We start from the raw sequence: 24,463 nt of genomic DNA on the forward strand, positions 1-24,463 counted from the left end.
TTTGTGTTGCATATAGCTCAGCGGAAACGGATGAATTTCATTTATTCCTCTAATATGGCAATGATGACATTCGATTAAATTTCATTTTCAAACCTTTGACCAGTTGTAATGAATTAAGTTTATATAACACAAATCTCGATTCTAAAAGCTGTAATTTTTTATATAAATTCTCTGAACACCTAAAATATGCTCTCATACGAATCCGGCCATCAAAGCATCTTAATAAGTAAATTGTTTAAAATTTGATCCAAATATTAAATTTTAATGTTAAATCGAGCATATTAAGATTTAGTTTATGATATCAATAGCCGGTAATTGAATTTTTCATGGGATAAATAAAATATTTAATTTGCTTTGTAGTCAACCAGAGCAATCAATATGAATTTTTTATTGATATGTAACGGCAATGCCTTCCTCCTACGAATCGCTACGACTATTTAGGCTCACCGAGTACAGTACATTAAATTGTGGAACAGCTGCTTTTTCTTTGTTGAAAGTGATTTCCAGAAAAATATGGCCCTTTAAAAATCACAAGGCTTGGGTGGAGCCGAGTTATTACAAAGTCATCGGTAATCAGGCCCTAGCCTTCCTGTTTAGCACTCTAACCCTTACCAACTTGGGCTATTACGATCCCTAATAAATAAAATATTTTTTCCAAATGGACGTTTTATAATAACAATATTAAAAATTGGCATAAAAGCATATATTAGAATGCACCACATTGTACCACATTGGTAAGAGCGTATGCCTTTACCCACTGCCGTTGTTGACCCGGATTTAAGTCCAACAGACGCTTAGGGATAGTTCCTGAGAAATCTCAACCATCGCGATGCTGAAGAGATTATAATACCTAGGATATGCACGGAGTTTCTTTCCCAATTTAGGATTAGAATTTTTCCTATTACTTTTCTTCTTTTCAAAGTTTTCCTGTCCTTTGTCTATAAATCTTTTTTTCATTTTTCGCTATTTCGTAAGCTTAATGCAAACATCTCTGGATTAAATAGTCACCTGAAAAGATTATGCAAACAAATGCCATAGGATTAGAATTAATAAAAAACATTAATTTTCGCGGAAATACTTCACCACGGCCAATCGCTCATTGTGCCAAGAAATCCTATGATCTTTTAAAATCCTCTTTAGCCTTTTTTTTCATTTCACATTAAGAGCTATGCTGGAAAAATTAATCCCTTTGCCCCTATCATTTTGCGCGTCTTTTCACGAATCATACTTTATTTTAATCCTATATTCTTGTGCGGGATTGCCTCCAGGCTTGAGAAAGAGGGTGCGAGAGGACACGTCGTCACGTCTCGCACGTACACCGTCACGCACAAATAACACTCCTCGCCAGGCACCCAACATCGCCGGCGGCTCGACGCGTCCCTCTCCGCAGTTTGATCGCGGGGAAGGAAGAGTTGGTTGACTGCGGCAGGGCAGGGCGTTTGTGAGCATGGCGGTGGGGTGAGAATGTCCGTGCTGGAGGGAAGGGCATATTAAGGTGTTGCGCAAAAGGAAACTGGGGGGGGGAGGAGGAAGGATGGGCTGAGGGAAAGATCCGACGGGGAAGGAGCACGAGGAGGTGGGGAATTTTGATGGGGTTGGTACGGGTTGGGATACACCGCCAAGGTTGCTAGAGGTGGAGGGTTAAGGACTCGAGATGGAAAGGTAGGAGGAGTTGAAAGGGAGAGCACTCCTTGTTATATAAAAATAGAAAGACTAAATTGCGAGGCAGGGAGCCAGTGAGAGCGAAGGAGAAGAGTGGAAGAGAAAATCCCCACGTGGCGATGTTTTTTATTTAGATTACAAATCCGTCTCCAGAGGGATAACCTCATTCCGCCAAAGTTTTTTTTTATTTTAATCGTTAAGAAAAACAATGGTTAACCCTGTTGACGCTTTCCACGTTCTTTATTTTCCTTATTTATTTTATGGAACAATAGAAAACTCATATTGGCCGTCATTCTTCTCTAATTAACGCTCAGAAGTAATTTCTCTGGAAATTTGGATTTGTTCCCAACACTGGCGTTTCAGTTCATTGAATCCCAAACCATGGCGGTAAAGCGTTCTTCATGAAATCCAACTCAAAATAAGCCAAATTATGTACTGCAATACATTATTTGGTCAAGATACAAATTAAAACTCATATTTTCCTCGATCAGAGGACCCTTGTCCTGAAAGAACAAGTTGATTCTATTTCGGATAAATACAAATGCATTCGTATCAAAATATTAATAAATCTTTGACTTATAAAGGAATGGGTTAAATAAAAGATGAATAGGGATTTGTGGAATAATAGACCTTTTTCATCTAGCGATAGGTTATTTATAGTGTATGGCGAGACAATCTATTTTTAAGTGTGTCACGATGAATTTATTTTCATGGAACAGTTAAGACAGGCTTAAATTATTTACATCGACGGTGATCAAATTATTCCCCGTAAACAATATTGGTCCTCCAATTAATTATATTTTAGTCAGCCTAAAATAAAGTGAATACTATTATTCCAGCAACATCGAGTAAAAAAATTGAAGTGACGTTACAAAGAGTACTTAACAATTGTAATGGGCATATATAGATATTGGAAAAAGTATGGAAATAATCCCTTAGGGTCAGTAAGGCTGTATCGTACTTTGTGATTTGATGAGTAATAAAATCGATGTTTATCCATTGAAAACGGATATTAAACTATAATAACCTAATATATAATGAATTTGGAACCTTATATCCAAAGATAACGTTCCGAAGGCATCTAATCTTTAAAATCTACTCTGTCACCCGAACTTTCCACCTCTATCTTAGTACTGTAATATATCTTCTTTCAAGCAATATGCTAAAAATGTTGCAATAATTTCACGCGGTAAGACAATTCTGTAAAGGAGTTAGTTTACATCAATGTAATTCTATTTAAATAATTAAGAATAAATAATTAATCGATCTGTGAATTTGGCAATGCTTCAAACATAAACGCTGGAACGGTGTATGCTGGCGTTGATTTTATTAAGTTGCAATTAAATTGAATTTTAAACATTGCAATTTAATAATGAAGCGCACGAAGTATTGACCACTTTGCGTTGTGACTGACCTCTTTAAGATATAAAATTTCCCAATGTATTTCAATTTCAGTTAATACTAGGGTAGTGAATGTAGGGCAAGAAGCTTATTGAGACAGTAATTGCCCTGGCAAAAATGATACAATTGTTATAAACGTATAGCCTTAGCGTTTTTCTTGGTATATTTTATTTCAAATTAAAAGTAGTATTTTTGAATGTCTGCAAAAAATATGTTTATCGCGTCACGTAAAGATTGTTTTAGTCATTTCTTAAACTGTGAGGCCTTAAGCAAACGCGCAATATTTTATTGGCTATTACAACACGCATGGATAAGGAAACCTAATATATTTTGTGGCTATTGCAGTACGCATAAATAAGAAAATTAAAATATGCATCGAGGTTTAATCCTCTTTAGTATGTGTCCTAATCAGGATACGAAAAAATCATTTCCAGCAAAAATGATATTAACATCTCCGGTAAAATCCCATTCAACCGAAAATATCCCAAAATGACCTAAAATATTCCAAACCAAATCCAAAAATATCTTATACCAAATCAGATACCTATTGGTACTAATGTTTCATCTTGTTTCGTTATTCTTACGACATATTTCAGAGCCAATAAATATAACATGGTTATTTTTTTATAGTTGAAGCGTAAAAAAAACATTGAATATGCGTGTCCGTTGAGCGTTATATTTTTTAGTCCTTTGCTATATAAATTTTATATTGAAATAGGTCGAGGTTTTCAATCATTTTTTTCCCTGTCAGAAATAGTCATGAATCACATTCAAATATTACATTTAAAATATGGCTTCAAACTTGGAAAACGTTTCGATTAATGAGAAGCGCCATTGACAAATTATTCATAATAATCAGTTTTACACTAATGTAAACCTATTTGAGAACTATTTTTGTCATCTTACAATGCCAATTTGTTATTTTTCCGTATAAATTACTCTGTTGCGTCATCACTTAATTTCTTCGTCCTGAACTCATTTAAAGCTTTCCGGTAATACACCCATGAGCAGATGAAAGTGTTAGAATACGTAGAGCTTCTGGGATATTAAACCTATACCACTGTTGCGGTCGACTGCAGTGGTCTTGGTTCCTGCATTTCATTAGCGTACATCCTAAGAGAAACCCATTCACGAGTCCAACACAAACACTCACCACAAATAAAAGGAAGAGATTACAACGCACAATATGGAAGGGGAAGGTCGAGATAAAAACAAGGAAATGTTAGAAGAAGAAATTGAAGCGAGTGCAAAGCAGGGAGCGAGGGCTATATGGCTAGTGTTTTCCTACCCCCCCTCCCCTGGAGATATTGGCTCGAAGGTTTAAAGAGCTTCCTCACCAAGCGCCTCTATCCAAACCCCGCCAACCCTCCCTCCTCTTCCTCCAATCCAGAACACCCCCATAACCTCCCCTTCGGGCAGAGCGATTCATTACTCCTCTCTTGAGGTCACACTAATTCACTCTCACTTTCATCTCAAAAACCCTTTCTTTTCCCCACCCTACCACACAATCCCGCCGTTTTCTACACCTACCGCCCCCTCCATTTTCTCTCTTTCCCCTTCATTTCCGTCAGCCGTTCTCTCTCTCTCTCCCTCCTCCATCCCCTTTCAACGTCCTCTCAGAGGCACTTCCTCTTCCCTCCTTTGCTCTCCGAAGTATACCAAAACCTTCCAGCCTTTCCTTTTCTTATTTCCAAGCTCCAGACTTGAAGTCTGACGTTTTTCTAAAACCCGAATGCACTCTTGAATTATGAACTTCGAGCGAAATTTCCTTTCTTTCCCGAGTACTCGCGTTGTTTTGTTCCCACGTCAATATTTAAGTGTTCAGAAGAATATCTTTTTCTCTTTTGTTTATCCGCTACGCAGATAGGCAGAAATACATACTAGCCTCGCCATTCATTTTGCTTTCTATTTGTCAATACGATACGAATTGTAAAGTTTTTCTGTGTGACTTTAACTTGGATCGTCTAAAAGAAACCAGAATGCGTTCTGATTATGCGCTATTTAATATCGAAATACTATTTCTGTAATGTCCGAATAACGATAAATAGGAATATTACTTAGTGCGAAAGTAAAAATCTAAATTCTTCCCCCTTTTATAATTGATTTAAATAAGGATGTAAGTAATCAATTTTTATTGATAATATTTTTCCAAGTGCATGATATATTAACATTCTGTAATACGGAATTTATAAATTGAATAGTTATTATTCACAATAATATTTTAGATTTCTCATTAAATGAGCTTTGTTTTTAGTAATTTTTCCAATTACTACGAGAAATAGATGTGTTGGTTGTAATTTTTCTTCTTATCTATTTAGATTTCTAAGAATTTATTTCACGTCATTTTAAGTATAGTAACAATGATAAAGATTTCAAAATGGGGTTGTAGGCCTTTGGTAATGTTGTCATATCAGTCCGAGTTTAGTCATTCATATTAGAGATAAACGGAAATTCGATAATAATGGTTATTGCTTATTCCCTGGCTCGTTTCACACAATAACAGAACCTTTAATTTTTCAGGGTCATCTTAAATTATAAAATATACTCTTTATTAAATTTTAGAATTTTATCATTCTCTGAAGGCTATTTAAGCATTGCGAGCAATGCCATCAGAAGTTCTTGTGTAGCTAGAGAGAGAGCCAATGCAGTCAATGAACCATTGATTCGGGCGTTAAGTTTTTTCCCCACTCAAGACTAGAGAAATAGATGTAACACTGTAGGGAACCATTGTAAATACCACTTCGTAATTTAGCTATTTTTTAATGATGAATATAGAAAAAATTACAAAAACTGAAAGGTGTATGTACTTTATCTTCTAAGACGTAGGTACTTATTTTGTATTATAATAAACACATATTTTTTAAGTTGGTAATGCACATTAAAGATTGAAGTAAAAATTTTTCAGATAAATTTTTACCCAATCAATTCGACCAGAATAAAAAATACGTTTTTTTATAATTAACTATCGGTTTACTTAACTCAGTTTAAATACCTGATTGGAGCCTACCACACATTAGTATTTGTACTTGGTGACTATAATGCTGCCAGATCCATAGATACTGAGTAAACATTAAAGTAAAAAAGTCTCGTCTGCACAGATCAAAAGTTTAAGCTGGACGCTGTCGATCTCTGTCCAATTCCGCTAATCGTGAAAAACTTTCTCCCACGGGAGATTTTTTTTCCTTTTCCGTCTTGGTTTTCCTCGGCCACCTTGATCTTGCCCTCAAAACTGTTCTCTACCTTATCTCTCATTCGCTCCCCCCATTTTGCGGACCCTCTTCCCTTTTCTCTTTCCCGATCCTTCCAGAACTCCTTTCCTCACGCCACCCAAAAAACCCAATTCTCGCCTTTACCTCCGACACTTCAACTCTAGGCAGGGTAGCCCTCTCTCCGAGCCTCACTCACCCATATGCTGCCGTGGTGGGAGAGACGTTCCCGTTCCTCCGTAAATTATCGCCTCATCCTTCCCGACGACCACCCGTCCCCCCCGCGATCGACTACTCTCCCCATTCCCACCCCAGGTCCCATACACCCTCCTCCTAACCCTTTCCAACCGACCGACTGGCGGGCCCATCTCGCTTCATCCCTTACACCATTCTTCAACCTCTTCATCTCCCCCCCTCTCCGTCATCCTCAACCTTTCGCTCTGTTTCCTTAACGCCGCAGCCCCGTCAATCGTTCCAAACCTCCGGTAACTAAGCCTAGAGACCGAATCGATTTTCGCGGAACTGGTTCGGGATATGACACGCCCTAATGGTCCGCATTCTCTAAATGAGGAGGGCAACATAATTCCTTAGAACCACCTTACTTGAGTTTGACGCTCATGTATTAATGAGAAACCATTCAGCAAACCACATTCCATGATCTCAGGTGGAGCAATATAAAATGAGACCATTTAAATCTCTGTTTAAAGGTAATCCTTATAATCCCATGGACCGAGCATAAGGCATTGCTACCTTAATGTCCCTGCATAGATTTCTAACTGACATTGATAAAAAACTTTTCATAGTATCAATAATATATACTATATATTATTTCAATCCATCGTTTCCCCCGCAAATATATTTTACTATTTGTGTTAAGCATAAAATTCCGCATTCTTCAATACCTGTCCCAGTGCTGTTAATGTTATTATTCAAGGGAGACGTACATTGATGATCTAATTAAATACATGCGTGAATCAGTAGTGGAATACTATCCCGCCAATTTCTTCTGTTAGACGAAAATTTTTCGAGTAAAAAATAAATCGACCATTTTAGCAATAAATGTCAACCCTAATGAGTAAATATTCTTAGATAGAACTTGATAGCATTGCTCGCTGATTCTACACTTGGGTTTCCCATTTTATTTCATACGTGGATTTTTCAATTAAAACCTTGTTATACATAAAAGTATGTAAGAACCATTAATTTTATTCTTTATGATGTCATTAATTTTTAAGCATAATCTGTTTTTACTTTACCCCTATCTATAACTTTTTCACTGCTACGAAGTGGAATACTCTGCGATTTGTTAGTAGAACTTGAGTGGGAAATTCTCATAGTTTCCTTCCATACCTTTTTACATAAGGAAAAATAAATAGAAGGAGAAATTTTGGAAGGTAGAAGCCCAGATAATATATGCCTATATAAATGCAAAACATTTGCCCTGAAATCACAGAACTATATCCTTATTCAAGGGGAATTCATTTGCTGTGAAGCTACGGTCTGGGTCATTTGGATATTTTTATATAATAGGGTGATTTCCTCCTACCTTTCCTTGTATCGCACGAATTTTATTGCCCATTTTCCGATAAACTCAAAAGACTTTTTCAGCATAAACTTGGTAGCATTTACTTGTTTGTAAAATTGGAGAGAAAAAACGGTTTAAAAGGCTTAATATAAAAAACCGATAATATTTTATTAATCTAAAATTCAACTTATATATTTGCTCTATTATTGCTTCTTATTTTTACCCTTTATACGTATCTTTATATTTCCTTCTTATTTTCTTACCATCTCCCTGAATCCTCTTCCAAAAAATGAGGTTTTTCCAATCCTAGCCTCACTCTGAACCCCGAGTGCGTCCTCCTATCTCTTCCCATAACATTCCCCGACCACTACTTCTCCTATCACGTCCTAACCTTGGTTCCTTCTCCTTCGCCCACTTTTTTCATCGAATTTCTCTTTCGAAGTCTTCCTCGCCCCCCTCCCAGCAGCAGAACATCAAACTCTTATCCCAATCTTTTCTACCTATTACGCTCTTTCAATGCCCAAAAGACCTTAACTGCCTCGTGTGTGTATGCTCATAAATAAATAAACAAATAAATAAATAAATATATATATATATATAAACCATAAACCGCGACCCATATATATATATATATATATATATATATATATATATATATATATATATATATGGGTCGTGGTAGTCCAGTGGGTAGAGCGTTGGACTGCTAACCTGAGGGGCCCGGGTTCGATGCCCAGGCAAGGCACTCTGAGCACCTGAAGCTCCATCCAAGCTTTGTGATTTTTCGGGTACCAGGTCTTCCGGGGAAACCATAAACAGCACAGGGAAAGGAACTGGCCCCCATTAGGGCTTAGTACTGGGTAAACTCTAGCATTACCTACCAAACCGACTTTCGGGTTGATTACTGTGTTTATGGTTATATATATATATATATATATATATATATATATACATATATATATATATATATATATATATATATATATATATATATATATATATATATATATATATATTTACACACACATATATATGTGTGTGTGTACATACACATGATAGAAAGAATATATCTATGGAAAAATCATCAATGTATATCGGTACATTGATACAAGTAATAAATACACATACAAGATCCCTGCTCCGGTTCATTCACCTATCCCTTTAACCTTTCTACCTTTCCCCAATTTCTACCACGCCACCTCGATCTCGTTTTCTCCAACCTCCACCCGTCCCTCTCCCTTCTCCTATCCGAGTCGTCACGTGATCAGAGCGAATTCCTGCTGCCGGCCTTTTCCAAAGGAACCGTAATTTACTGTATGCTTCCCGAAATCCCGGTCAAGGGTTGGCGTTTCAGGAGAAGGGGAATAAGAGGTTGGTTGAAGGAGCGGCCGGGGCAAAAGGTGGTTTTGGCGGGGTGACCCCGGGTGCTGTGGGAGTCGGGGCTGGGCACAGGAGTTTGTGGGGAGAAGGGGTGGGTGGGTAAGATGTATTGAGGAGGAGGAAAAGGAATCGGTGAGGAGAAGAAAGGAGCGTATCAAGGTTTTCGCGAAGAGTGGAATTAGGTGCTGAGAGAGGAGAAACGGGCTTGGAGACATGCTGGGAAGGCAGGGTAGAGAGTGAGAGAGGTAGATAGTTATATAAAGGATGGGATAGAGGTCTTTCTTTCATCGCTTCGGAGCAAATCCTTCGATTACGAGGGTCTTCTTGATCGCCTTCTTTCCTCTTTGGGCTTTCCCACTCCTCTAGTGCCCCCCAATGTTCCCCGTCCCGCCTTCTCCCTTCATCTTCGGTTACTCAGAGCATTATTTCCAAATGCGTTGGCGTCTCTCCGCAATCTTTCGAACATGTCGGCGGGGAACCTCAGTGAATCATCACGTGAAACGTTAAGGTTTATCCCTTCAACCTGAATACCTTGTCACAACAGTTTCCATGACTGATTTTAGGGAAGATATGCTAGTTAAGAAAACGTGGTAGTGCTGTCAGAGAGCAATATTTTAATTTGAATTCTGTGACAGCTTAAAATTTGCCACCACATCCTGCTTTGAATGGAGGAATCTCTCCAATTACATGTTTACTTGCCATTGGATCGGAAAGTCTATATTAGATCTTAGTTTCTCGTCCATATTTCTCAGCCTTGCGGCAATAACATTCATTTCTAAATAATCTGAGTACGAGTTTACGTTGTCCGTCAAGTTTCATGAAGTTTGCTACCACAGTTTAATTAAATGTATTACTTGCCCTGAAACTACATATTGGGTGAGGCAACTTCATTTGCCAAGTTTTACAGTTGTTTAAAAATTTACTGGGTCCTAGGTATTTATTATTAGCGTCTATTGATAATTTAAATTTTGTTCTCAGGTAAGAATTCCGAACATCAAACTTGACCCACTTTTATTAATCCTTTTGTCGTAAAAAGTGAATTTTGTGATTGTATGTCCTCTGCATGAAGTCCCATACATGTATCAAATAATTCGATGATTTAACATACCGTTCTATTTTAAGAAAATATACTTCTGAGTGTTTAATCTTAAAACCGATTCCGTTCAATATGAAATTACCCATCGCAAAAAAGATATTTTCACTCATACGGGAATTCAAAACACTATTAAGAGATACGCCAATAAAACAGACTTTGAAAAGATTGAGTTCTCAAATCACAAGTTTGTTAAAGACGAAGCTTAAATTTACACGACGAGGTAAATTACAAAATTTGCTTTGATGCTCAAGATTCGTACAACTATAATGGTTAGTATGCTGATTACTGCGTCTAAAACTTAATGTACTTATTACGAGTATCAAGGAGAGAATGAAATCGTTGGCTAATGTCGTAAAATATTCTAGGATTGAATGCGTGACCAACAAGCACAATAAAAGAACACTAAATTTATGTATTTTACGATACTTTTAAAACATACTCTTCAGGGAGCAAAAATCGATGCAATGTTTCGTAACAAACAAAGATACTTAGAGCATTGCATACCATGCCACATTAAAGAAAGAGTATGGGTAAAATGCACAACTGGGTTTTTCAAATAGACTAAAGACAGCAGTAGGTGATTTATACAGTTATAAATACAATTTTACACTCTATAGATCTGTTTAAATATTTCTACCGGATGATTTTTATGGCTTACACTTCAGGCATAAATCACAAAAGTAGTAATGCAGCATTTTTATTAGCTTAAAATATAGGAAAAACTTATGGCTAACATTCAGGAGGCTCTAAATGTACACCTAGCAGAGTTCTATAACCTAGCGAGACGAATTTATAGAAGACTATACAAGGTAATCCAAACGCGAAGACCGCATTCCTCTAAAGAATATTTTCTTCTCAATGCTATTTCAAGCCAGCAGGGAGTTTCTACACAGGGAAAGAAAAAATAAAAGTGGATTGGACTTGATACGGTGAAGGAAACATCGTAAAACTCCACTTTAAAGTCTGAGCGAGAAAAGTCACAAGACGTAATGGAAACATGCCCTACTTCCTTTATCCAATATGTTGCAGTTTATCTCAATACTGACGGCTGATTCAACTCCACCCAGCGTTTCCTCAACCTGTTTGTTCCAGCTAAATTATCAACCAGGTATTTCATATTCGGGTGAATTTGTTTGCTAATACGTGAATAAGGCAACTATTTTCAATTTTTTTAAAAGTTTAAATAAAATTTGTAACCGGAACCTGTTTCCTTCAGAATCAAAGATAATGTTACCTTCATCCGTTGAGGATAACTTTCAGAATTACCATGCACTGGAAACAATGGATAACAATAATATATATTAATAACAAATAATTAATCGGAGAGAGTATTAAATGTCATCCTTGGCGCGTACATTCTGAAGAGTTGTACTGAAATAAGGGGACAGTCGAGAAGCACAACATTCCAATGGTTACAATGCTTACTGCAAAAAATGATACGTGGCGCGTGAAATTTACAGAATATTTCGGAGTAGATCATCCATAAAAATGAAGACCTTAGGAAATTGAAAATTAATATTCATGGATATTCCTTAAACTTAAAATATAAAGAATACTTGTTTTCTCATGGTTGATTTGGATCCCAAATCAATGCAGGGAAGTCCAAAATAAAGGCCAATTTTTTAGCTGTTCATATCTGTATATACTAAAATGCTAAAATTAAGAAAAACACCAAGAAAATTTTCAAAATATATGTTGCAATATTTTTTAATGGAAAGTTAGCACTGCAAGATACATGAGTGAGTTTCCTAAGATTGGAATTAATCATGTCCCAAATATTTCTTTGATGTCATTATTCTAGAGTTAATATACGCCGTAAATAAATAAAAGAGCATACTAAACTTTTAAGAAAAAATGCTAATTATTTAACGCCCACTTTGTTTTTATTTTCTTTGACTCGAAGCAAAAGTTTACGCTAAAAATAAAATTCTCTCAAATAAAATGCATTAAAGTGATTCGGGCCCGAAATTTTCTCACATTGCGTCAAAATCCATACCTGCGTACGCATTTCGTTTGCGTTCCCGGAAAGAGAGTCGGAGATCCGTGGTCGTTGGGGTAAAAAAAAATTAACAACAGTTCTTATTTACGTGACCTCGAACCCCGCGTCCCTTTACCCATTTCCCATAAATCTTCCTTATTACGACCTTTGACCGTGGGGTTTAAGGATGGGGACAGGGCTGAGGTCGTGAGTCCTCGTATCGAGAAGATGACAAGGAGAAAGGGGAGCCAATGCTCCGAGTGACACGGCAAGGAGGAAATCCGTTTCCATGGGCGGACGGTCGCTGGCTGGCTAGCTGGCCGTGACAACGCCATTGATTGCATTTCATTTGGCCGTAAAAAAACGTTCGAAATGACAGCCGGGTGCAGAGGAGCGCCCTAGTGTGAGGCGGGAAAGATCTTTCATCGAGAAATTGAGGGACGATGGGTCAATGGGAAGGTTTTTTTCTTGTCCCCTATGGTCAATTTTACGTGACGGTAATGGGTACCGCGCTCCATGGAAATATCTTAAGTACTGAACCTGAGCCATAAACCTCCATGATCTGCGGTTGACCACTCTAGCTTTTAAAGAATGTCAAAGCTCACCGAAGGTTTCAGAATTCTCCTGTCAAAGAGTCAAATGCAGATAAATTCCCACTTTGCCCGTACTAGAACGCTTTCTTTGGCTGTCACTCAAGATAGATAAATAAAGACGATTTCATTACCAGTTGACCTCTATATGGTGTAATATTATAATAAAATCATCTTTATCCATTTAAAATTGCATAAAATAAATTAAAACACTAGAGAATATTCAGATAATTGAAATGTTTCAGCTTTTTAGCTTGTGGTACTTATGCATTAGAAAGGTAGAGGAATAAGACATTACAAACTTTCGCACACGATCGTATTGACCAGTAATTGGATTTCCCCGAGTGCTAAAAAACCCAGAAAATATACGATCTTTAACTTAAAGGAGGGCTTAGAGCTACTACATATTTTAACGAGATCTTTCTTATCTTCAATATTTCTTAATCATTTTAGTAACTACTACATGCTTTGGCCTTTGCGAAACCATAAGTTTTAGACGTATTTGGAAGTTTTTTTGCAAATAAAACTACATATTTTACGATCAAAATATTCACCAAGAGAGCAGCGATATATTAATTGCAGAACCAAAGTAGTTTGGTCATTGAAGCAGCATGGTTGGTATAGATTGAAAGATTTTTGATTTGGTTGTAGAAAGACGGCAAATATACAATAGAAAACAAACAACAAAGCTGGATTAAAAGAGTTTTGATGGGTGATGGAATGTCGAAGAGAGTGAAAGAGAGGATAAGGGGAGGAAAATGGTTGGCTCATAAGGAGGGAATGAAAGGAGGAATTTAAATGCGGATTTAAAAAGAGTTAATAGCAGTGTTGGATGCTAAATGGCCTCTTAGGCGAGACTAAGAAATGAAATGGTGTTCAGCCTGTTTATCTAACACAATCTTTAAACAGCTAACTACCAAACTGAAAGTAGAGGCATGCCTTCGAGATTTCATTTGGACAAAGAAACACTGAGAAGACGTAAATATTAATGGCATGAACACTAAGTAATTGTTTAAGTAATAATATTACAGCAACTTATGAGGAAGGTAACATATTATGTATCTGGCACCCAGTATACAAAGGCAAGAAGATCAGTATGGATGAAGAATAATGCAATCATGGATAATATCGGATCAAAATAAGTTGGAGAGAGAGAAATACTCATTATAATTAAAAATTTTAAGATAATTGATAACGTTTTAATAAACATTTTGAATAAACGACACAGAGTGGTTGGAGGACACATTGAGAGGTATTTAGAGACCGTGGCAAGAGGAATAAAATTTTGGAATGCAGGGACGAGAAAAAATAGAATAATCTTTTGGAACAGCAAGAAGTTACGTAGAAGATATGACAAACTGAAATGTGAAAATGTGAAGAGCAAGCAAGAGAAATTCTACAGATATGACTTATTTTTTCCCGGATAGACGGACGAACGGCGATTTCTCTGGCTGGGTTCAAGGGAGGGGATACTCAGGAAAGGCTGAAGGCCGTTGGCGTTGGCTCACAGCCTTTGCGGAATTCGGATCGTTCGTTTGTGAAACCTCTAGAACGTGACCTTGTTACGCTTCGTCATGAACCGGTAATTGGAACAGCGCTACGTTATCAAATTTTACGTAAATAATTTACGTGAGCCTGGAAAAAACCGGGAGAGAGACTCATGAAATGGCCAAGGCAGCTTATAGTAATAACGCCATAGGTAGATTGGGTATTTTTGAGCGACACAAGTTGTTTAGGGAGGGTAGAGAAGATGTTGAAGACAACGAACGTTTAGGACGCCCTATGATCTGAAAAAGTTACAAAAATCCTAGAAGAGTGAAAGCTTTGTTGAACAGGGATCGCAAATTAAGTATTTGCATGGTTTCTGATGAGCTTCGCTTCCCTAAAAGTAATGTGCATCGACTTGTATGTCGTGCGAAAACATGGGCATGAGAAAGGTTTGTTGGAAGTTTGTTTCGAATTCTCTCATATGAACAACAGAAAAATCAAACCCGGATCAGCCAAGAGCTTCTGAACCATGTGAGTGCGAATCCTAATTTTTATAAAATGCCCCTTCAAAATCCTTCCTCTTCCTTCACCAGAAATCTATACTTTAATGACGTCACCAAGGCTCGATGGAAAGGTTACAACAGGCCGTAACTTCCGGGCGCCGACTTCCAGAAGGCCACGAGACAGAGAAACCACTGTCTGTGGTGCGTAGACGCACAAGGATGCTGTTTCCAAGACGTTTGAGTGAATATATGAATTATGGCAATAAATTAATCTTTATTGATTCAGTCCTACTACATTTTGGACAGATCATGCATGATTCAAAACATTTTACGTCGCTTCGCTAAGAGTTATACCTACAAACACAGTCATCGATTAAGATAATTAACGGTAGATTAATATTTGTTAGATACGAGGGTCATCCGGAAAGTAGTACCCGTTCGTGAAATAAAGACACAAAAGTAAATATTAACAAACATAAAAAATTTTATTTGAAAGAGGATACTTTAAACTACTTCTCAACATAATCTCCAAGCAAATTAAGGCATTTGTCATAACGTGTGACAAGTTTCTGTATTCCTGCTGCATAGTCCTTCGCCGCCAGCTCATTGAGATACAGGGTCACTCCTTCTTTAAGTTCTTCATCGCTGTCAAATCTTTTTCCTGCCAAAAAGTCTTTAAGCTATGTAAAGAGATGAAAATCTGAAGGGGCCAAGTCCGGGCTATACGGTGGATGGTCGAAAGTTTCCCATTTGAATTGCTGCAAAAGTTTTTGTGTTATCCCAGCTGCATGAGGCCTGGCATTGTCATGAACGAGAATGACACCAGTAGACAATAGACCTCGCCGCCGATTTTGTATTGCCCGCCGTAATTTCTTTAATGTTTCACAATACGCATTGGCATTAATAGTGTCTCCACGGGCCATAAAATCAATAAGCAATACACCTCGTCGATCCCAGAAAATGGTTGCCATGAGTTTCCTGGTGGACAGAACTGTCTTGAATTTTTTTGGTTTGTTTGGTGAATGAGCATGATGCCACTCCATTGACTGTCGTTTACTCTCAGGTGATGCATAACAAACCCATGTTTCGTCACCAGTAATTACGCGAGTCAAGAAAGAGTCTCCTTCATCAGAATAACGTCCCAAAAACGTCAGTGCTGCAGCCATACGCTTGGTTTTGTGCTCATCTGTAAGCTTGCGAGGGACCCATCTTGCACAAATTTTTGCATAATGCAGATGGTGTTTAACAATTTCATGAACAATTGTTCGAGAAACATTGGGAAAATGCTCACAGATGTCATCAATTGTGACGCGCCGATCGTTCCTCACGAATTCGTCAACTGAGCTCACCAGTTGGTCTGTAATGACAGACGGTCTCCCCGAACGCTCATCGTCGTGTGTGTTCCCCCTCCCCATGTTGAAGTTGCGACACCACCGCCGAACAGACGACTCGTCCATTACATTGTCTCCATACACCTCCTTTAATTGGCGATGAATATCACATGGGCGAACGTTTCTTGCATTGAGGAATTTAATCGCTGCCCTCACTTCACAACTGGCGGCGTTCTCAATTTTTTTAAACATTGTAAACAATCACAGAAACAACACAGGCAATGCTAGCGTCACGCAACTTGGCTCAGAGAAGGCAGACAAGCCACTGAAGCTATCTGACCTCGTCCAGCGGCTACTCGCGTCGTCAGCACTTCATGCGGCACGAACGGGTACTACTTTCCGGATGACCCTCGTATATTCTTATCATTTATTAAAAATTGAAACATTATGAAATAACTTACCTATTTTTGCTGTTGCTGAGGAAAACATCAACTGCAGAAGCAAGAAAAAGGTTGCGTCCATTTTATTCATCTTCATTCCTACAAAAAAAACATTCAGTATTAATACATTAAATTAAGTGCCATTTGCATATTTTAAAGCAATGGTACATACTAGTACACATTTGAATAAACATGTTAATTCCTAATCAAAAATGTCCTTAAACTAAATATACATAATAAATGCTACTCCTCGTTGCTGAGTTTCATATAAATCGTAGCGCTCTCTTGAGAGTACAAGCCAAATCTTCTACGATTACTAATTACACGTATGTCATGAGATATGGCTGAGGTCGATATTTTGTAGAATTTTATTATGTTGAACACGAAAGAATACAATAACTTTGCGATTCCAGAGAAGAGAATGTTCCCAAGAAATTTAGATGGAATAGAATTTTCAAAAAAATTCTCTACTTTGGAAACAAAGTTTTTTGATTCTTCCTTATACATTGATCTTGAAGTTTAGATGAATACACACCTCAAGATCAATGATGTGTAATATCTGTTTATTAAATATAATCTTTGAAATTGCTTATAAAATGATAATTCATAATAGTCCCATAAAATTCCATGAATAATAGTTAAGTCACACGTATGGTCTGTGAGCATCCCTAAGATTAATTTTTTCGTTAAGATACATTTATAGACGCACTATATCAAGATGTTAACTAAGGGTTAGGCTGCGATATTTTGGAATGTTTTACTCTCATGTAATAAATCTAAAGATAAAGGAAGACACCCAAGATTGAGATCAAATATGAAATATTTCTCCAAAATTGTTTAAGACAATGGTATATAGCATTCCAATTATTAAAAATAGCATAATTTTGATAAATTTGAAGGGTAGTTAAAAACTCTCTGAACTTTAGTTGAAGGGATACATTTTTTCGAAGCTTTTATTTCATAGTATTTATCGAAATATCAGTTTCCTTGCTCGCGTCGATGGGGCCAAATGCTTTAAGTTCACATGCTCAAAGCAAATTTATTTGTTTTAGAATTGCGCTGCAACTAGGCGATTTTCGTGGTGGCAACGGTCAAGTTTGGTCAAAGATAACTCTTACAACGAAAATTACATACATACACGCACTATAAAAACAGATAAGAGACAAAATAGGACAAAAAGAGACAAATGTCTTACCGTTTCCTAAAATCTTAGAATACCTTGTATCTGCATTATGGTCATTGTATTTTTATGATTCTTTTATTCGTGAAAAATGATTTAATTTAGTTTATCTTAATTTAGAGAGATAAAACTTAAATTGAAAGAATAATAAAGAACAAATGACTGACCCAGTGAAACACTATTCTAATCCAGCGTAATTTAGTCTCTTACCATTGAAAAAATAATTCATAAATGCCCTAGCGGCTCTCATACATGTGGCACGACCTACTCAAAAAATCACTATAAAGTTTAACTAACAGTTTATACTTGGACAGAAGGAGTTTTAAAATGGCAAAGCGATAAGGGAGATTACCTCCTAATATAATCACTTTATCTGATTACTTAATAAAGAAGAAAGGATTCTTGTAAACATGCACGATGAAAATTGTCACTAGCGACGGAGTCATTTACTATATTGTTTTATGTTATCCCAAACTATGAAACCATTTTATGCTTCATTACTTTTCTCAGTAAGGGGACTTAAAGCAAAAGGGCCTCAAGCAAAGGCGCTATGAAGTAGAGACGTTAAATTTCGTGAGAATAATTTTTAGAATACGCAATACCACGGTGCTGTTCAATGATTTTGAAAATCTCTTTACTTTTTTGAAAAATGCAACTTTCATCAAAATGAAAATGTATTTATTTAACTCAGTAATTTTAATACTGACTTGTATTGTATGCATGATATGTTTCCTGAGGATTCAAATTGGGATATAAAATAATATGTAATCATTTTATAATAAGCGCTTAATGAAATTCGCATGATATAAAAACATTGGCAAGATAAATGTTCACCAGATTAAATATGCTCCAGGTAACTCTCTCCAAAAATCTTTTCACCAGATATTTCACCCTATCTGGATAAATAGTATCCCATCCTAATATTTCTGAAGCGGAAAGGGTTTATTAAGTGCAAAAAAAGTCTAATAGCGGGTACTCTTTTAACTCCTTTGGGTTTCACTGATAAAAATGATCCAAGAATAAGAAATTAATGGATGTGCCAAGAACAGAATCGGAAACTGAGGACAGGGCCTCATGTGCGACGAAACCACACACTATGGGAGCTAAAAAAGAATGCTGGGGAGAACGCAGCGTAAGTGCTCTTTGCCCTCGTCATCTCTTGAACATAGCCATTGGGTCCTTTGACATCCGTACCTACAACACCCAGATCTACACCCTACGCCTAAAAAAGGTTCTTTTCACGCAGCGTTTTCATAGCTGCGCCTGCATTCGTTCAGTTGTTACAAATAGTAACATCCTCACGATCTTAGCAGACGTGAAAGAGTGAAGAGCAGGATAGATGATATATTCCAAACTTCACGGAAAAATATAAATTTAATTATTATAAATATCTAACTATAAATATTGTATTAAGACTTAATCATAAAACCTTATCCGAACTAACGAAATTCTAGTTGTCCTAATTAGAGTAGATTACTCCACAACTTTTGATAATCTAATACTCAAATAAATTTCTTCGTTTTGATTGTTATGTCTCTATCAGAATATGAAATGTATCAGTATTGTTTTGAAAGGTTGAGTAATTCTACATAATTTATGATTAATTTCTGCTTTTGTTTAGTTTTAGATTATATGCCTGTGAAATTGAATATTTATGAAATAATTATAATGGCGACCTAAAATTACAATAGACTATACATGAATTTAAAAGTCGGAGGTTATGTATCACCAAAAACCATTGCTATTTCAATAAACGCGTATCACATTTCTAAACCGGGTGAATACAACTTGCACTCCCATCGTAGAATTTTTCCCTTGACGCTTAAATACTAGAGGGAATCTTAAGTGGAGTTGAAAGCGTGAAATGGTAACGCGACGCTTCATCTCCTTAGGATACATTTCCAGTTTCAATCGCATAAGAATGCGGACCCTATTGTGAGGGAATGCCGAAGTATGAGTTTCTATCATCTCTTTTTTCCTATTTTGGGAAACGCGCTCTGTCCCGACTGAGAGGGAGTTATGGGGAGTGTGTTTTCTATCAGGGAACTTCCTCTCGTCCCCTCTCCAGTCCCTCTACCACTCTCAGTTGAAGGAGGAATGAGAGAGGATAGCATCCCGGGAGTAGGATGAGAAATGGGAGGGTGGGGAGATAAGGGATGAGAAACCCGCGCTTCGGAATCAGTTACGGAGCCAAGGTTTGAGGGAGGTCGTTTCTACTTCCCGATGGCGGAGGGATGGGTGGGAATGAGAATAAAAATGAGAGGAGAGGGAAAGAAGGCGTACGAAAGAGTAAAAAGATTCGATTTGCGCGGGAGTCCTCCGCCTAACCCTCCCCCCCCCTCGCAGAGCTCCGTTTTCTCGCGTATTCCCGACGTGAACGTATTTGCTCGGTAAAAGCCATATCGCCGCACATATTGAGTTGCTGCGTCGCCGCCCCTAGGCGCCCCTTCCATCCCGTAACTATTATTCCATTTTCTCTCCATGCCTCTCCCCATGGCAGTCCCTTATGATTTACCGGGCGTTGGAGAAAACAAAAATAATGTCAAAGAAACAAAATGAAGTAAAACAGAACTATTTGTGCTTCCCTTTAGCGTCAAAGAGAACGTGAGTACTTGCACTCAGACGTATACTTTTTCCTCATAAGATGGAACGTTGAGAAAGAAGAAAACCATTACAAATCCTGAATATTTGCCAAAAAATCTTATGATTATTTTTCAAGCCCTTACTGCGCACATGACCGCAAAAAAGGTTATGGAACAGGCTTTATTTCACGTGGATCTTAGTTACACCGCCAAATGCATGCCATTTTGTTTTAAATAATGACTTGAAAGCTTTTACTTATCGTTTGTACATAACTCAACTGGGAATATGAATTCTCACATTACTTTCAAGATTCGTTATTATGAGTAGCCGCATATTGAAAATTGATTCGTTTTTTCGCAATCATTGCAAGAACAATGAAACTTTAATTCAAACGTTACATTAATCAATTAAATAATCAATAGGCCCTTCAAAACTTGCTATAAATATTCTAGTTGGAATACGAACCTCAAACCACGATAGTGATGCAGGAATTTTTAGCAAAGGGGAAGGTCGAATATATAAAATAATACGTTAGTAGAATAATTCAGACCAACACTGCAGTAAATATTTAAATAGGAGACCTATTCGTCAGTAGTTGAGCTGGTCTGCGATGAACTGATCACTTTTGGGTAAAAATTAACCGTCCACATTTTGAATTCAATGATGGCTACCTTCAGTCCCCATGTGTAGGAGTCAAATTCTATACTACTATATACATGATAAATAAGGCGATTATATTTACTTTCTTTTTACATTTATAGACCTTATTCATATTTACAGAATGAAGTAATTCTTGTAGGACGTTTATCTTTAACCAAACAACCAAAGATTGTAAAGCAAAAACTGGGGTCAACTTTTCCATGATTTTTCATTCACTGAACTCTCAATCGGCATAACAAATGGATCTGACTGATGGGAATGAAAATCTCAAAAAAATATTTTTTTTTTTAAATAACTTTCAACTTATTTTAAGAGCAAACGTTCTAAAAATAACGTTACCTGCTAACATTTTTCGTTGACCTGTTCTTTAAATGTCTTTTAGTCATGCCATTGAGTGAGTTCTGAACTACTAACATTTAACCTTACCGTATATTTTTCCTTTTAGCCAATACTATTCTTAAATAAAAATTAAACGATTATAAAGTTACCTTGCTACACATTATTTTAGTTTCTGCCACCGTCTATTTACTAAGAGATAAAACGCCACAATAAAATGAATCAGAAAACATCATTTCAGTTGGTAAGTTTAATCTAGAATCTTCGTATTAATTAAAGTGAAACATATCTGTATTGAAATATCATGTATTACTTAGCTGTTAGTTAATTTAAATTATAAGTACTTATCATAGCTCCGACGGAAATAATAAAGTCAGATATTGAAGAAATATGATAGAAGACATAGCTTTTTCCTATTAAAATCCTATTGTTGATTGAATATTCAATAATAAAATAAATAACTATGAGTATAGAGGTATTTTGACCAATTGTATGATAACGTATGAGTTTTCCAGCGACTGATCAAAGTTCAGAGTACAGAATGAGTCTCAGATAACAATTTGTTTAATCCACAAATCTCAAGAAAATTCTGAGAATTGAGGTGTGATCACGACGTAATAGAATACTCATTGTGACTCAAAGGAATAAAAAAGGCAGCTGCATGTATATTTTCCCTGAATTATATTGGTGCCATCTCGGTGAAAATTAGTACTTTCCGCGGGTTTTAGAATGATGAAAAGGTTGGTTTGATGAAAAACACGTATTGAAGCGGTTGACATGAAAAATAAATGGAAGGATTGACCATTTAAACACTGATCTCACTTCCGAGGTCCATGTGATGAAATACTCTTTAATATCCCGAAAACGTTGAATTCGAAGTCTCTCCAGAATGGACGGTAGACTGTACGAAGTAGGTAAGTCTGATGAGAAACTTCAACGATTATTTTCTTCCAATATCATTCATCAAGGAGAAACCATTAAGATGGAAATATGTCTCCTAAAAATTGCGTACGATTTTGGGATTTTTCACCAGTGAGACACGCTGTTTATTTTATGTTATATGCAGGTGATATCGTTTTTGACTAAAGAATTACTCTTCACATTCCACTAAAATGTCTTTAAAATATAAGTATACTCTAATAAGTTGCATTTATTTGTTAGCAAAATTTCGCTACTTCTAAAATTGAAATATTTGTTACCATTTCCGTCTCCTTTTTAAAAACACCAAATTCTGAAGACGAAAGATTGAGTTTGAATCCATAGTTGGAATCAAACCTAAGAAATATATTGAGGAGAGTTTAAAAAACTTGTTAGCTTGACCAATCAAATTAAGCAGCACGGTTGGCATCATCAAATAAGTGTCATATCAACGGAGTTGTCATCTATGTGATGAAATCGATCGAACAGCCTAAGGTTTTCTGTTTTTCCTTAGGATACAGTTTCTCGAGATCCCGTTCTAGAACATTTTACGCACTACCAGGAAAAACAACTATGAGATAGTAGTATCATCCTGGACTCAAGGAAATGTTCATTGAACATGCATAACTAGATTTGATTTTGATGAGAGATGAGGCGCAAGAAAAACTGAGACGAAAAGAATGTATGCACATAAAATGGTTCACAAGGAGGCTTATACAGGATGAATAATTAATCAGTTATACATGCACACAGAGGGTGTACGAAGAGATGATATATTGAAAAAACTGCCGGAGAAATGATAAAATCTCTTTGGACACTTTTTACTTGTTAGGCCAAGTGATGTAAAAAAATTGGCCACAGTCTGATTAAAAAAATTGTTGATGGGAAAAAAGGAACTGAAAGAACGGCATATTAAGGTTCCGGATGAGATACATAAAATAAACCGTTGCGTACACCAAAGAGAAAAGAAACGTGGAAGAAGAGGGAGTACTATAAATATAGAATGACCGTACCTACGTTCGTGAAGCAATGAAAACAAGATAGCCGAGACCGTAAACTTGATTGGCACTAGGTTTTAAGGGGGGGGGAATAATAAATTTACAAGTAAGGGCAAAGACAGGAAATACACACTGGGTCACTTGGGTGTGTTTGGGAAACAGTGACCCACCTATACCTCAATCACACACAGAAGGCAAAATTAATAATAAAATATAAAAAACATTACAACCGCTCAATCACTAGGGTTTGTTAAGTAATAGTAGTCACTCTCGTGAATAGCATTCACAGCAACTACTATCAGAATTTACAATGATTCCTCCTGTGCCAGTGACCCGTCAATCACACAGATGAGTGTAAAATTATAAAACGGATGTAATAAAACAGGGGGGACTTACGTATGCACGCAAACACTCAATCGCTTGGCTTCGTTAGACCCAAGAATTTTATAAATCGCTCTCATTCACTCGTTCAGGGTTTACAAGGATTCCTCCTATGTCAGGGACCCGCCAATCAGACAGAAATAAAAAAACGAAACAGAAAAGACTTACGTAAACACGCAATCACTCAACCCCTTGAGTGTATTAGACTTTTGTGAATCCCCCACACTTACTCGTTCATGGTTTACAAGGATTCCTCCTTTGTCAGGGACCCGTCAATCACACAAACGCAAGCAAAAACAAGGAAATAAGTATCGGGGGTAGTGCCTAGAGAAAACCTGACACCAGGTGTTTCGCCTGCCAAGCAGGGCTTTTCAGAGACGAAATGGAAATGGATATCTTCAGGAAAGATATAGATAAAGTAGCCTTTACAATAAATCGATACACATTAAATTAAATACTGTAAAAATATTCAATATATATGACAGAAATATTGAATATTTACTAATCTCATCATTAGATACTGTAGAAAACTGTTTAGTGAAATGTTGGACGTTATTTGCGAAATAAAATCCCAAACTAGCTGTTTCCGATAAAATAATTAGGCAATAAAGGAAATCCTTGTATGCAACGATATTGTGTTTCTAGTTCTAAAAAAATGGTACTAATACTTTGCCTCGCAAATTTTACAATTTTAATTTTGATTTATTCACAATGATTCCTATAAGAATGTTATAATTAGACAGCTAATAGTAATATACTATATACAGATAAAGTATATTAATTAGATAACGAGGTTCAGTTGAAATT

At 36.7% G+C, this 24,463-nt stretch overlaps 1 protein-coding gene across 1 annotated transcript in view; it reads right to left on the reverse strand.

The window, feature by feature from the left end:
* The window catches only part of LOC139701164 (acid sphingomyelinase-like phosphodiesterase 3b), a 1,047,894-nt gene that overhangs the window by 663,681 nt on the left and 359,750 nt on the right, over window positions 1–24,463 (reverse strand). Inside the window, exon 4 of the mRNA XM_071599739.1 lies at window positions 16,622–16,699. Within this exon, the coding sequence (XP_071455840.1) occupies window positions 16,622–16,697 (76 nt within the window). The 5' untranslated portion in view covers window positions 16,698–16,699. The remainder of the gene's footprint in view (window positions 1–16,621; window positions 16,700–24,463) is intronic.

The sequence above is a fragment of the Hetaerina americana genome, unplaced genomic scaffold (assembly GCF_022747635.1).
Source record: "Hetaerina americana unplaced genomic scaffold, ioHetAmer1.1.p SCAF_11, whole genome shotgun sequence".
In the NCBI taxonomy this organism is placed as follows: domain Eukaryota; kingdom Metazoa; phylum Arthropoda; class Insecta; order Odonata; family Calopterygidae; genus Hetaerina; species Hetaerina americana.